The sequence below is a fragment of the Eleutherodactylus coqui genome, chromosome 7 (genome assembly GCF_035609145.1).
Source record: "Eleutherodactylus coqui strain aEleCoq1 chromosome 7, aEleCoq1.hap1, whole genome shotgun sequence".
Classification (NCBI taxonomy): Eukaryota; Metazoa; Chordata; class Amphibia; order Anura; family Eleutherodactylidae; genus Eleutherodactylus; species Eleutherodactylus coqui.
This window is the reverse complement of record NC_089843.1, coordinates 55,548,450-55,564,360: the sequence shown is the minus strand read 5'-3', so window position 1 is coordinate 55,564,360 and position 15,911 is coordinate 55,548,450. Positions and strand designations below refer to the sequence as shown.

General features: G+C 43.5%; 1 protein-coding gene across 2 annotated transcripts in view; it reads left to right on the top strand.

Annotated features, from left to right (window-relative positions):
- The window catches only part of ZFYVE28 (zinc finger FYVE-type containing 28), a 184,372-nt gene that overhangs the window by 97,655 nt on the left and 70,806 nt on the right, over nucleotides 1–15,911 (top strand). For both annotated transcript variants that reach the window (XM_066573036.1, XM_066573035.1), the window contains exons 3-4: nucleotides 9,377–9,514; nucleotides 11,890–12,092. In XM_066573036.1, the coding sequence (XP_066429133.1) occupies nucleotides 9,377–9,514; nucleotides 11,890–12,092 (341 nt within the window). The remainder of the gene's footprint in view (nucleotides 1–9,376; nucleotides 9,515–11,889; nucleotides 12,093–15,911) is intronic.

The following is a 15,911-nucleotide window of genomic DNA, read 5'->3' as shown; positions in this document are numbered from 1 at the left end:
GCTCCCCCGCGTCGGCACCCCGAACCTTGTCTCTCGAGCGTGCAGCTACTCGCTAAGGGCAATGCTCGCTCGAGCAATTGCCCTTAGTGAGTATGCTCGCCCATCTATAATAAATACCTATATGACTTGAAGAGCGGTGTGTATCATGCTGCGCCATCCATCTATCAGCACTAGTAGACCTTTCCTTTCAGCTATCTTTTGGATTTTGCACCAGCCCCATCGGCGGGAATTATCGAGGACTCTCAAACCAACTGATAATTATAAAAAAAATAAAAAAAAAAAAAAAAAGCCGTGGTCCAATTAATGGATAATTATCAAAGTTAGTAATTCTAATTACTAACTTTGATAATTATCCATTAATTGAACTGCAGCAATTTTTTTTTTCAGTACGCCCGCCTACGTCGTTTGATTCTCGCACCGTGACGTGCTTGGGTAACGTCGGCTTTTAATGCCTGTCATTGTGATTTTGTAATGAGCGCTAATTACATGGGAAAGTCTTTAAGCGTGAACTCTGCAACGAGCCTCTTCTTCGGGCGTAATGAGCTATACAATGTGCTGCTGTCTCCCTGCAATGTGCGCCGGCTCGTTCCCACAAATGCTTCCTCCTGCAAACCCTGCAATGCCAATAAATCTCCTCCTCCCCTTCGCCAAAGAAAGGAGATCCAGGGGACGGATCGCTAAATATACTCAGAATTTGCATTTCTCCGAGCTGCAGATGATAAATCTTTATATTAGTCAATAAATGCAGGAAATGGGTCTTCAGCCATCGCAGCTTGTTTGATTTATTTTGCCCAAACTCCATCCACTAAGAATTTACACACAAAAGTTGGTAATTTTCCCCCCAATGTCTTCACTCCCGGTATTACTAGATTTATGGCGCGTCGGTCAGCAGTTTAATGCATACAGCTCTCCGGCGAGGCGGGACGTAAAGTGATCGGATTGTTTGATTATTGATGCCTTCCCGGGGTCGTCAATCAAAAATGATTATGCATAGGACAGCTGGCCTTGTTATAGGGGCGTCCGTGTTCGCTGCTACATGAGGCTGTGACGTAGCCAAGAAATGGAGGAATATGGTGGCTCAGGTTACCGAGAGAATGAGCACTTGTGCCAAATAAATCTGCAGCCATTACAAAGATACAGGGTGGCCACGGAAAAGTAGGCCGGCGCCATACTCCTAAGGCTTCGTGTCCACCGGTGGATTTGATTTGATGGGCGTCCGCACTTAATTTACACATGCAGATTTGTTTTCCGGATTCTGCATGCGCAAAATAAATCGCAGCATGCTCCATTTTATCGCGCATTCTGTGCGGACGGCTTCCATTGAAGTCAATGGAAGCTGTCCGATCCGGGCCTGTACGCGATTGACGTTGTGGACGGGCCGCAGGTTCTGCGGGAAAGCAGGAGTTTGAAAATAAGAACTGTACTGCGCATGTGTGCCAGCCGGTGCTTCTGCACGCATCCGCAGTACAGGAAAAAGGAGACTCTGACAGGTACGCAGGGGTTAATTGCGCTGTGGGTTCCCGCATACGGAATCTGCCCGTGGGCATGAGGCCTTATAAAGGAAAGATATCTAAAGGGAAGCCTGTCTGTGCTGCCCATAGCAAGCAATCACAGCACAGATTTCATTTCTTATACTGCTGAGGTAAAATGAAAGCTGCGCTGTGATTGGTTGTTATTTCTTATACCACTGAGGTAAAATGAAATCTGTGCTGTGTTTGGCTGCCATTTCTTGTACTGCTGAGGTAAAATAAAAACTGCGCTGTGATTGGTTGCTATTTCTTATACTGCCGAGGTAAAATGAAAGTTGCACTCTGGTTGCTACTTTTTATGCTGCTGAGGTAAAATAAAAGCTGTGCTGTGATTGGTTGCTATTTCTTATACTGCTGAGGTAAAATGAAAGCTGCGCTGTGATTGGTTGCTATTTTTTATTCTGCTGAGGTAAAATGAAAGCTGTGCTGTGATTGGTTGCTATGGGCACCAAAGATTTTCATAAGAGTGTGATGCTCATAGCAACCAATCACAGCACAGCTTTCATCTTACCTCAGCAGTATAAGAAATGAAAGCTTTACTGCGATTGGTTGCTATGGGCAACAAGAGCAGATTTTCCTTTAGACAGCTTTCATAAGGGTGTGGTGCGGTGCGGGGCTACTTTTCTGTGGCCCACCTTGTATTAACGATTTAATGGTCGCAGTCCTCTTAATAAGTTTGGGACATGAGAAAAGCAAATTTATGCACCAGAATAGCAAGTCTCCTCCAGTTATGAGGCGGCGTAGATTTATTCTAAGGCTGAGTTCACACAAGGTTTTTGCCGCGGAATGTCTGGGCAGACATTCCGCCCGCGGCTTTAATCCTGGGATTAGTCAGTAAAGTGGACAAGATTTGCAGCCAATCCGCGCTGAAATTGACATGCCGCGCGGAATTCAAAGCCACGGAATGTCCGTTCCTCCCCCGTTTCCATGGTGGCCGCTCTCCTTTCTATGGGGAGAGATGGCCGCAGCAGAATGCAGATGGCGAAGCCGCTCCTAAATCCGTGGTGAAAGGCAGAGGGTTTTGAAGCTGCATTTCTCCTGTTGAAATATCGGGGTATTTCTGTTCGGCCATTGCGCGGGATTTCAGTCAAGTGTGAACCCAGCCTAATTGTCGGTTCTGGCATAAGTATAGAGATGTCGGGTAGTGAGAGGCCATGCTCCTTCTGCTAAACTCCACCCACATTTATCACCATGCACATACAGGGGCTGATTATTGCGGAATTGTAGCACTCATGATGATTATTTACTCTTAAGGCCTCATGTCCACGGGGAAAATCAGGCCCGCCGCGGATTCTCCATGCAGAATCCCGCAGCGGGTCCCTCCTCTACCGCGGACATGAGGCCTAAAAAGATTAACTTACCTGTCTGGACGCTGCGGATCTTCCCTCAGTCGCGGCCGGATCTTCTTTCTTCGGCGTGGCGGCTGCACTCATGCGCCATGCCCTTTTTTTTTTTTTTATTCCTGCTCTCCCACGCTCTCGTGCCGGGAGCGTGGGAAAGCAGGAGTTGACCAAAAAACAGAAGCCTGCGGGAGCCGTCCCCGTGGGAGACTCACACTAAAATGGAGCATGCCACTGGTGTTTTCCCGCACACGCAATCCGCGCCTCAAGGGAAAATGACATCTGCAGGTATTTAACTACCTGTGAGTGTCCAATGCATCCATATGGGGCACAGATCGCGCGTACGGGACACCCGCTGCGGATCTGTCCCCGTGGACACGAGGCCTTATACACCACAGTAGTGGCCCGGATGTTGGTGTGAACCGGCACCAACACCAAAATCCACAACATGGGAACGTACCCTGAGGGTATTTAGTGCGAATTCCACTTCTGAAAATTGGCTCAAAATCCACATCTTTCTGCCGCGGACGTTGTCCCATCATCGGGCAAATTCTGTGTGCGGAATTACAATGTGGAAATTTGCTTTTTCACGTTAGAATTCCGCACGTGGATTTTGCCCGTGGACGGGGTGGAATCTGCTCAGATTTCTGCCAAAAACTACAGCAGAGGAATGTGGGTTTTAGGCCTCATGTCCACTAGAAAAATGCAATCCGCGTAGAATCTGCCACGGATTTGCTTTAAATGGTATTTTTTTTTGCATGCAGATATGCGCACACATTGCTATCAATGTGATAGGAATGTTTCCGATCCGCACGGAATCCGCGGCAGAATGGAGCATGCTGCGTTTTTTCCCCCCGCGCATGAAAAACGCAATTCTTTTAAAATGCCATCCGCGGGTGCAAAAATCAATTTAATGGACCGCAGATGGCAATGATTCCCAATGGGCAAAATCCGCTGCGGAATCCGCAATTCCATTTAGCTAGTGGACATGAGGCCTTAGGCCAGCTTCAGGAGAGCATACTGTAATACGGGCAATACCCCTGTATGTCGGCAGCATCTCATCACTATGTAACTTGTATTTACTGTTGGTTTTATTTCCTACTGCACAAGTGCAGATCTGTATTTGCCCAATAGAAAATGGCAATATGGAGGCAAAAAATGGGAAAAAAAAGGTAATGCTCTGTATCTGAAAATAGCGTGAAAAATACGTTGATATACATTGAAACACATATATACACAAAACAGGGACCAAATACAAAGAAAGCACTCATCTGAAAGCGGCGTTGTATGTATCCATCCATTGAAGTTTTCAGGAACTATGCTTCTAGTCAGTGAATGGATGGACTATTTACCTCTGGCTAACTTCATACAGGCAGCGCGGTATGTGGCTGTGAATCCTGCCCCCGTATCCCACTCCCCACCCATGTGAAATCCACAGGGATGCGAGGCGCTTGCATTACTTCGGGGATGCAGGGATCCTCCATCGCAGCTGTCACAGCCGCGGCAAAGTATTGAGGAGTTTCTCCCATTGCTTTTAATAGGGCTAGCGCTGCTGCCATCGGCCCCATTGAAAGCAGTGGATGCTGCGATGTGAGATCTCGCAGCTAAGATAGAACACGCCGCGATTTGTTTCCTGAATAGCATCACATTGCGGTGCCGTGCAGGAAAACATCGCACATGTGGATGACCCCATTCAAAAGAATGGGGTTCATATCTGCATCCCAAAACCCCCAAATCTCACAGACGTTTGACTCCCATGCGAAATCTGCCTCAAAAGGATGAAAATTTCTTCAGGTCATGTGAGGATCATGCTTCATCCAGACATCCATATTGGAGGTCACATGACCAGGACAAGTTTTCACTCCAACTAAACAATAAAAGGTTCCTATTAGAGATGAGCGAGCGTACTCGGGTCGGGTGTTTTTGCACTCGAGCACCGCTTTTTCCGAGTGACTGACTACTCGGATGAAAAGATTCAGGGGACGCTAGGGGTGAGCGGGGGGTTGGAGTGGGGAGAGAGAAAGCTCCCCCCTGTTCCCCACTGCTACCCCCCGCTCCACCATGCCGCCCCCCGAATCTTTTCATCCGAGTAGTCAGTTACTCGGAAAAAGCGATGCTCGAGTGCAAAAACACCCGAAACGAGTACGTCCGCTCATCTCTGGTTCCTATTCGCCATGTAAGGCTGATAAAGGACACCAATCCAACCAGTTCAGCCTATTAACCTGAAATGTTGATCCAGAGGAAGGTAAACACCCCATGAGATAGAAACTAATTTTCCTAATTTTAGGGGAAAATTACTTCCCAACTCCAAATCTGGTAAGGGCTTATTCACATCGCTGCCTTTGGTTTCTGTTTGGGTCCGTTATAGCAGCAGGAAAACAGTACCCAGTGTTTGAGCAGAATTGTTTGGCACCGAATGGACACCATTGACTGCAATGGGGTCTGTTAGGTTTCCAGCATTTTACTGGACTCAATAGTGCAGCATGCTGGGTCATTTAGTCTTTTTTAATACCACTGGAGCCCTAATTTCTGACCCACCCTGTATTAAGACTTGGAAGATGTAGCCAAAGCATTGCCGGCTTTTGGTTAGTGGTGACCGTGCACGTTTTTTTAATGCTGGTTGGCGTTTACAATAATCCACCGAGACTTGTAGTGGATGTTTCAACTTTTAAGGGTCCTTTTAGATGAGCCGATTCTCATTTGAACAAGCGAGTGACGCCATCTCTAGCTCGTTCGGTCTCGCGCAGGCTATTTGGGCGGGAAGATGCATCGTTGGCTTGTTCAAAAGAGAACCGTTCAGTCCTTGTAGAAGTGAATGAGAAGGACTGAATGAGCGCTGTTTAAACTGAGCAATAAGCCAACCGTGATATTTATGCTTGCATCAAATGAATGAAAAGTTAACGATCACACTGCACCAAATTTTTTTTAAAATTTTCGTAGCAGAAAGTAAATGAATGTTTCTGTAAAATTAAAACAAGTTATTTAACCCCTTAGTGACCAAGCATTATTTTATTTTTTTTTTCGTTTTAATAAAATCGTAACTTCTTTATTTATCCATCAACGTCGCTGTATGAGGGCTTGTTTTTTTTGCGGGGCAAGTTGTATTTTTCATTGGTGCCATTTAATGTACCATATAATGTACTGAAAAACTTTTAGAAAGTTCTAAGCGGAGTGAAAAAAACAAGAAAAAAAACCCCTGAAATTCAGCCATCTTTCGGTACATCTTGTTTCTATGGTGCACAAACTACAACAAAAATGACATGATAACTTTATTCTATGGGTCAGTGCGATTTATTACGATACCAAACTTATGTAGTTTTTTTGGTTTTTTTTGCGGTACTACTTTTATTTTCTTTAATTTTTTTAACATTTTTTTTCTGCCGCCATCTTCTGCACGCAATAACTTTTTTATTTTTCCGTCGACATAGTTGTGCAAGGGCTCATTTCTTGCGAGGCGTCCTGTAGCTGGCGTTAGTACCATTTTCGAATACATACGACTTTTTGATCACTTTTTAATCCATTTTTTCTTAGAGACAGAATGACCTCAAAAGCTCATTTCTGGCTTTCTTAAAATTCTTTTTCGGGCGATGTTCACCGTGCGGGGTAAATAATGCGTTACTTTGATAGAACATAATTTTACGGACGCAGCGATACCAAACATGTATTTTTGTTTTATGATTTTGGTTCTTCTATTTGGTCTAACCAATGACCTGTAAAAACACAGTTCATTAATTACAACTTACTGGTGGATGATTCGCAGTGTTTCCACACTGGGGAAACATTACCTATATGTTACATAAACCTACCCTTATAGTGTGCAGTCAGCGCGCAGTGTGTAACAGTGATTGTGAAATAGTTGCGCAATCACTTTTGTTCTTTTTATTACGCAAGGTTAATGGTGAGCCGACTGGATTAATTGTATAGGCAGATTTCAAAAAAATGCACTACAACGGCACTTGGATTACATTATTCCCCATAATTGGAAAACCTTACGTGGCGGAGAAAAAAAATATCCTATTTGAATTCAACGCACTAAAGTTACTATGAGCCGCCTATCTGCTTATCTGTGACAACAATTGTGTTGTACAGTACTATCGGTCGGTCGTTGGCTTACGTTTAGACTGAACGATTATTGTTCACTTTTGCTCATTTGAACGATAGTCATTCCATCTAAAAGCACCTTAACACTTAACCCATATCCACAGGATTAGTGAGAGTCTGACCGCTGACCACCAATCACAAGAACAGGGGTCCTGTGTAGCCCGAAAGAATGGGGCAGTGACTGAGTATGCATGCGCACTGCAGCTCCAGTCCTTACAGTGGGACTGCTGATTACTTGTAGTGTAGTGCTCTATGTGCCACTTACAGTACTGGCGCCTTCTAATGTGAGGGGGGACGTTCGGGCCCCTCTCAGACCCCAGGGTCTTGCTGTAACTCCTACCTCTACTCCATGCCCCTTGACACCGCGTCTTGGGGCTTGCTGCTGTTTGTTTTTTTTCCAAGTAATCCATTCTCAACTTGTTAATTATTGCGAAAGATATGCCTCAATAGACGTTAAATCGGCATGCGTAATTACACAAAAAATGGGAACATCGGACCATTAACTCTGTAACTGCACATTTGTCCAGCGTCAAACCTTATTCAGGTACGTTCAGTTGTGACTGCAGGATGGGTATGCATCAGATATCGCTCAGTCAACTTTAATTACTTGTGCATTAAGGCAATTCCTGTTCCTTGACCAGTACTAATGCTGATTTACAATTACTTTAGCTACTCTTGCTTTAGAAGAAGTTGTACTTTGTCACTGGCTTGTATGGTTAACCCTATACTGCCATCCGGTGGTGGTGTATTTCATTGCGCACATTTTTTATTTTTGTTTTAAGTGCTTTCAGTCTGTATTTTAGAAGATGGTTATTTGCATATTTTTTCCCCAGAGAGCACTGCCTGATATCTCCTAGCCATACTGTTTAGTAGAAGTATTCTGGTATGATACCCTCACATATGTAATCCAGTCCTATTTTTATAGACACACATTAACTATATAATTAGACTGTATACCAGTGGACAGAGAAAGAGAACTGATGGATGCTCTGCAAGGGAAGGGAGAAGGAAATCAGATGGTGTCCAAAAGCACAAGCGAGAAGAGATCCCTCGTGGGTTGGTAAAGGAGAAATGTGTGCAGGAATGAAGCCGTGAGAATATAGGAGAGCTAGTAAAGGCAGCAGCATCCTGGACACACATCTCGAACGCCCCTATAGAGTCTGCATACGTCACACCTCGAACTTTTACATAAGTTTCACAACATTCATGCATAATTTGCGTGGCATGTGTCGCCTTAAATGTCTGGGCCATGTGACCCCAACCGTGCCAGCAGCAGCGCATCATTCCATTCCTCCCTTGTCAGTGCTACCTGCAAAGCACTTCTGTTTGGAGACTTTTCACTCACTACTGGGAGGGGCATCCACATAAAACTACCGTGTTTCCCCAAAAATAAGACAGTGTCTTATATTAATTTTTGTTCAAAAATGTTTAACTTTTTTACATATAAAGCTGCCTGGACACTGTTTTTAAATTGAATTCTTTAGTTAACTGTTAGCAGGGCTTAATTTTGGAGTAGGGCTTATATTTCAAGCATCCTCAAAAAGCCTGAAAAATCATTTTGCATCCTCAAAAATTCTGGAAAATCAAGCTATGTCTTATTTTCAGGGTATGTCTTATTTTCAGGGAAACGGGGTAGGAACAGGTTGCAAAGTGAATATGAGGGGTCTGAAAATGAAGGAAGGGAGATTGCTGCAGTTTTGGGGTCTTTTTTTTTTTTTTAACTCAAAGTAATCCGTTAAACACCCCCAAAAAAATTTCCATTTCAAAGGTGTCTATAGCCTTTTTAAACGATATCTGCATATACAAACTCCAAAAATATTCCTCCTAACCTCAAAGGTAGTTACTGAGCATCTGACAATATGGATATCTCCTTGACCCTGCCTGGTAATTGGTGCTAACGACTTGTTCTGACATCATGCACATGGTCGTACCGTATTACAGGTGCATTTTCTATAGACCTGTAATATGGCACTTATGGAGGCCTATTGGGTTTATAGGGAACATGTCATTACGTTTGTGCTCCATAAACTACATTATGGGGCTCAAATGTGAGGCGAAGGGGGGTCTGGAGAGCTGTGTTTTTTTTATACTCGACAGATCCGCCATTCCTGAGCTACATTCCCGCATAGATGGCGTTTACAGCAGTATGACTCTTCGCAGGCATTGTGGGCATGCTCTCCCATAGACATGAGTAGGAGAGCATGCCCACAGAACCTCCCCAGAGAGTCATACTGCCCAGTGCATGCCAACTTCGCAGGGACACTGCTTGGGGAACTTGCGGACCTGGTGTCCCCTGGATCATCTGCTTTTTCCGCTTTGAGCCCCACAACATATCTTAGGGGCTCAAACGTGGTTTTTATGGCGGAATAGTAGAATTTTAACATTTTAATCGTTTTTTCTGTTTAGGACAATGTTCTGAATATCATCAACCAGATAATGGAGGAATGCATACAGCATGAGCGAGCAAACCGGGATTTTTGTGTAAAATTTCCTGAAGAAATTCGCCACGATAATCTCGCTGGACAGCTCTGGTTTGGCGCAGAGGTAAGTCATCTCTTTACTCTTAAACCCCCCTCTCCCTCAACACTTCCTGTCAGTATAGCTGCCAGCGATCAGCTGATTGGTGGGAATCCCATGTGGCGGATCTGTGGTAAAAGTGGCGGAGAGCCCCTTTAATAATAGTAATTTAATAATAAACTGTAGAAATCTTATGACCTGGTAATAGAATAATTCTAGAGTAGTATCATAGTAACAGTTGCTCTTTTTTTTTTTATTGATCTTTAATTGAAAACCGGCATTTTTCAGATCATAATATTGCAAGAAAAACAAGTGGAGATTTGCCTTGACAGTAAACAATATAAATAAATTATTCATGTGCTTCTTCCCGATCTCATATTTCCCCCAGTAATTTCATGCTGTGGAGGCTGATGTTTTACTGCCTGTAGAGCTCTATTTCACATAAGAAAGATGACACTAATTTTAAGTGTGTTTTTGGTCTTTCGGGACAGGCACATTCGGAAGAGCATAAAAAATGTTGCTGGTCTCAGGCTTTTCACTGTTTGAGCTTTTGTGCTTTATTTATACAGGTACTTTATAACTCAGGATGTTACAAGTGTACTCCGATCGCGGAGATTTATGGCGCTCGCTTCAGGTTGGCTGCTTTGAGTGGAGAGGTGGCGGCCCGCTGTCCTATTTCCGTCGCTCGTAAAGACTTGAGCGGAGAGGTCCTCTCCATAAGTGGCCAACTCTTAGAGATGAGCGAGCGTACTCGGAAAAGCACTACTCGCTCGAGTAATTTGCTTTATCCGAGTATCGCTGTGCTCGTCCCTGAAGATTCGGGTGCCGCTACGGCTGACAGGTGAGTCGCAGCGGGGAGCAGGGGAGAGCGGGCGGGAGAGAGGGAGAGAAAGATCTCCCCTCCGTTCCTCCCCGCTCTCCCCTGCAGCTCCCCGCTCCGTGCCGGCACCCGAATCTTCAGGGACGAGCACAGCGATACTCGGATAAAGCAAATTACTCGAGCGAGTAGTGCTTATCCGAGTACGCTCGCTCATCTCTACCAACTCTCCATTCATTGCAATGGGACAAGCGGCTACCAGAAATCTTGTGACAATAACCTCATTTCCTGGTTGAATGGGTCCCAGAGGTTTGACCCCAAACTGTCCAGCATTTATACTATATCCTGTGGGTTTGCTGAACACTTTAAAAAGGGTTTTACAGGATTAGAAAAACTTTACTTTCTCTAAGAAGCTGTACTATTCACACGCCATATTTTGCCGACGGATTCTTGACATGGAATCTGCATAAAATATGGTATGTGGTGCAGAGTGTTAAGGCAGCAGAAATGCAGTTCTAAGCTCTCACTCACGACCTGAAGGTTGCAGGCTCAATCGACACGTGGTTCAGGGTCCACTGTGCACCTTGAGTAATAAAGCTGCATTGTACTCCTGAGTCACATATAGGCCCTATTATGCTCCTGTAATTAAAATTAGAAGAAAAAAACTTGATTCCTTCACCCTCCCACGGTGTTCTTCAACTTCTGCCTTGGTCTTTTTTGGCCAAAATCATACAGAAAGACGCATCATTGTGCTGCCTGAGTGATAGGGAGTGCTCCGAATAAAGGAGCATGGCTTACTGCTCCTTTGTTGGGAAGTGCATGGCTTACTGCTGTGCTGCTGTCATTGTCAAGTGTTAAGGCAGCAGAAATGCAGTCCTAAGCTGTCTCTCACGACCTGAAGGTTGTGAGTTCAATCCCCTCTCGGGTCAGGTAGCCAGTAGCCCTTAAGGTTGACTCGGCCTTCCATCCTACCGAGATCGGTAAAATGAGTAAAAAGGAGTAAAAAGATAACTGGGGAAGGCAATGGCAAACCACCCCGAGAAGTCAGGCATGACTTGGTGCTTGCACCAGGGGACTTTACCTACCTTACCTGCAAAAAAAACCCCACATCTGATAAATGATCCAGTCATATGAAAACCAGAATAAAGGGACAACTTGCGTTAGTTTCTTTGACCCCATTGAAATGAGGCTAATTGATGTGTGAATCTGCTATTTCAGTAATGCTCAAACATATGTATTTTTTCTGTGGTTGTCATTGAAATCCATGCCATTTGTGTCAGATTTCACTCTCGTGAGCATAGCCTACCTGTCCATAGGTTGTGTCTTGTATTGCTGGTCCACTCGTTTGAAGTAAATGGGACCGAGCTGCAATACCACTCACAACCTGCAAATGGGTGTGGTGCCGTTCTTCTAAGAAAACCACTGTTTTCCTAATGCTACAGTTTCAGAGTCATTTTTTTGCATACCATGAAGTTGTAAATGCTGAGCTCTTGCGTCTCTCTGTATCCTATTAGTGTGTATGTGGTATATTAGAAGAATTGATGCACTTTTTCATATTACTGTTCATCTTCATTTCTTTCACCAGTGTTTGGCTGCCGGTTCAATCATCATGAACCGAGAGATAGAGAGCATGGCTATGAGACCACTGGCAAAAGACCTCACCAGAAGCCTCGAGGAAGTTCGCAATATCATCAGAGACCAGGCCCTCAGGGATCTGAATATCTACACAGAAAAAATGAAAGATTCTCTTCGGCACTTTGATATTCTCTTTGCAGAGTTTGAACTAAGGTAAAGCATCATATAGATGTCCTGTATTTTCTCATTCCCCCACATTCCTATTTATCATGAGACATGTGTACTGTAGGGATCGCTAATGTTCAAACTAGGGAATGGGGTAAGTACTTCACCTATACAGCCCCCCATATCGGAGCTAAAGGGTGTGAACACTACCTGGCCAAATCCAGTGGTAGCCAAAAATAGGCACCATAACATGAGGGGCACTAGATCAGTCTTCAGGTACTCGGCCAACCAGCATTGATAGGAACCATTGGAGAGATACTGAGTCAATAAATCTAAAAATGGGCAGATATGCGGAAGCAGTGTGCAGACCCCCTCTCTGAACTACAGTTCATCGGGCTTTATAGTGAACATGAAGTACACCCAATAATTCAAACCTTTTACAGATCTCTTAAAGGGGTTGTCTACTTTGGACAATCCCTTTTTCTTAGGGTAGCTTTACTTGGGACAAATATCCTCTGAATAGTCCCCGAAAATTGTTGCTAAAGTGTACAAACAACTGTGTGCTTTTACATAGAGCAATTCTTGTTCACAATTGCTGAGCTAATTCACGTTGATCAGCTGATTCCCTGAGTCGCTGTTGCTATGGTTAGCGCAGTAAGTACAATACTCTGACCATAGCGCAGTGGCCTGGGTTGGTACTATAGGCACAGCTTTCATTGAATTCAATAGGAGCTACACCTGCAATACCCACCCAGGCCACTGCGCTATGGTCAGGGTGATCTGCTTCCTGCAATTACCTCAGTGACATTGGGAATCGGATGATCGCTGGGATCTGATCCCCAGTGATCATCCGTTGATGTACTAAATAGAAAAAGTTTAAGTAGTCCCAGAATATTCCTTTAAGTGGGAGGTCAAAATTTAAAGAAAAAAAAAAAAGATAGGAGCCAATCAGCATTTCTTGGGAGGAGCACAACAGACCAGTTCACGCCTCCCTGGAAAGTTGTTGATTAGTTGTTGAAAGACAACAATTACCTTTTTAATATCAGATGATCACTAACCAGCGATTATTTTTAGGTGAACTGTAACGAAGTGACTAGTAGACAAATTCTTGCTTGTCACCTGGTTGGTAGTCATATTTACATTGAAATACTATGGCTTACATGGCTCCATCGAGTGACTATTCAGATGATAGTGGTCTCATATAAAGCCTCTCCCAGAGATAAGCTGATCACAGAACGCTCTGCAAGTAGTACCTCCAGCGATCGGGTCTGATCTGTGGAATAATCTTGACACCAAGTGTTCATTGTTTCTGCAGCACCACTGCAGGTGTAATGAGGTATTACATGGTGTCCATTGAAATCCATGTTTTTTTAATGCACAGACTTGCCTGGGTCCTTTTCTGTGTAACCGCTCTTTGCTGTATAATACCTCGGGGTATTTGAAATTGAATTTTTTAATCCAGGCAAAATCTTTGATGTTCCTGTGCAAACTCCGTCAAGCTTTATGTATGAAGCCGCCCTCCTCTATGAATGTTTGAAAATCTGCAAATTCTTTTTTTGTTCTACATTTTTCATTTCTTGCTTCACGCTATAGGAGATTTACAGGTTAGAAAATGAATAGTCATTATTAACAGCTCAATTTGCATTTATTTCACACACTAAAAATATTGCAGCGATTTATACAGGTCGTAATTTCTTATGTTGGTGTTCAAAGCCCAAAAACTAAAAGGCACAGCAGCTAAATGCTAAATTATACAAAATGTGGATTCTTTCTATGCTGTGATAGTACAAGTAAAGGTGGAATCGGACTCAACAATTTTGCCTATACATTTGGTCCATTTAAAACATTACATTTTTAAAATTTTTCTAATGTTTTCATTATCTGATTTAAAAAAAATCTAAAAATTTCTAATGTGTGTACATGACTATGGGCGCAGCCATCTTTGCCTGAGATCCAGTTAATAGCATTTGGAGAAATGCTTTACAGCAGTACTCATGGGCTGTTTACACAACAGGAGCTGACCCAATGACTTCTGTGGGAAAGTGTTCTAGGCATGCTGTCACCTGTGCTGAGCACATTGTGCAGGGAGGGGGAGGAGGTGAGCTGTGACAATCACTTGTTATAAATGGCAAATCCTGTGTTATCCTAATATTGGTGCCAGCTTTCATTATATTACTGCCTGTGATGATGGTGAAACGACGATCATAGAGGAGGGCGGCTTCATACACAAAGCTTGAAGGAGTTTGCACAAAAACATCGAAGATTTTGCCTGGATTAAAAAAATTCATTTTCAAATACAGTCTGCTATTAGAGCAGAAAGCGGTTACACAGAGAAGGACTCAAGTAAGTCTATGCACAAAAAAAAAACCAGACCATGGATTTCAATGGATACCATGTAATACCTTATTTCACCTGTAGTGGTGCTGCAGAAAAAAGGAACACTTACTGTGAGATTATTCCACAGATCAGACCTGATCGCTGGAGGTACCAGTTGCAGGACCTTCTGTGATCAGCTTATCTCTAGGAGATGCTTCAAAGGGTAGCTTTACCTGAGACAAATATATGGGTAATATAAAAAAAGGAGGATTGTAGGGTTTTTTTTGTTGTATTTTTAATGAATTTTTGGTAATTTAAAATAGTTTAACATTAAAACCTTGATTTATACGATAATTCATTTTCTGACTTGTTCCCTTTATTCTGACCATATATTAGTCTACCTGCATTAATGTTAAGCCACCAGCCCCTTCTGTACAGGCTGATTCCTTCTTTTCTTATGACAAATCATTATATTTTCCAATTCTTGATAAAATGGTTAAAACATTTATAAATGCACAAAAAAGTAGGGTGGTGTTCTCCCGGCAATACCCAGATTACACTATAATGTAGATTCCAAATCCCTCTTTCCCTGTTACATGTCATTAAAGAAAACAACTTGGCTCAAGTTTTCGCAAGCTTGTTTTAGTACTATAAATACTCAACGTTTTGCCATTCCTCTGTTATTACTCCTGCAAATGTGTATGAGTAGATTGACAACTGGGTGTAACTAATTGGGTGGGGGGAGGGGGAGGTCTACAGACTTTGACAGTGTCCAATTAGTATTAACTCTTTCGGGCTGCATACAGACTCCCTCTGTTGACAGGGAGATTGGTAACACCCAGTTTAAAATGTATTTATAGATTTCCAGGGGGAATAACAGAGTAACAGCACAAGGCGGAGATTTAAAAAAGATGCTCTACAACGGATACTGTAGATCAGCAGAGTTAAGGGGTGCTTAAGTTAAAGGGTTATCTAGGGAGGCGACATCCTTACTTGGACTCGCGGTGTTAAAGCCTCCACTTCCGTACCGATTCCACCACTGGGTCACATGGTATAGACCCTCTGTGCTTGTCATGTTATGGCAGGGGGCTGGCTGTGCGGCTTGTCTTAATAACTAAGCCAGCCCTCTTCTATCATGGTGGAGATAGAGAAGAGGGCTGGCTTAGCTATTAAGATGAACAGAACAGCCCGACCCCTCCTATGGTGTGACGGGCACAGAACACGTCTATAAAGTCTCCCATACAAGTCAGTGGGTCCTCACCTGTCCATTGTGTGAATGGCCTTTGAGGCTGCTGTAAAACATATCTTCTAAATGGTGTTGGTCGTAGCTCAGGCAAGATGGCCGCCCCCATAGACATGTGTAGACAGCAGAGTAAAAGATTTCTACACTCGGACAATAAAAAACTATTCGAAAAATGGAAAGTGTTTCACTATCTGGTTTTAATTAATACAAAACAAAGTTGCGATGTAGTCCCTTTAAGCTTTTAGTCATTGTAATTTTTTTAGCTACTTGATAATGAGGACTTTGAGTGGGCTCTTGCAATCACTTGA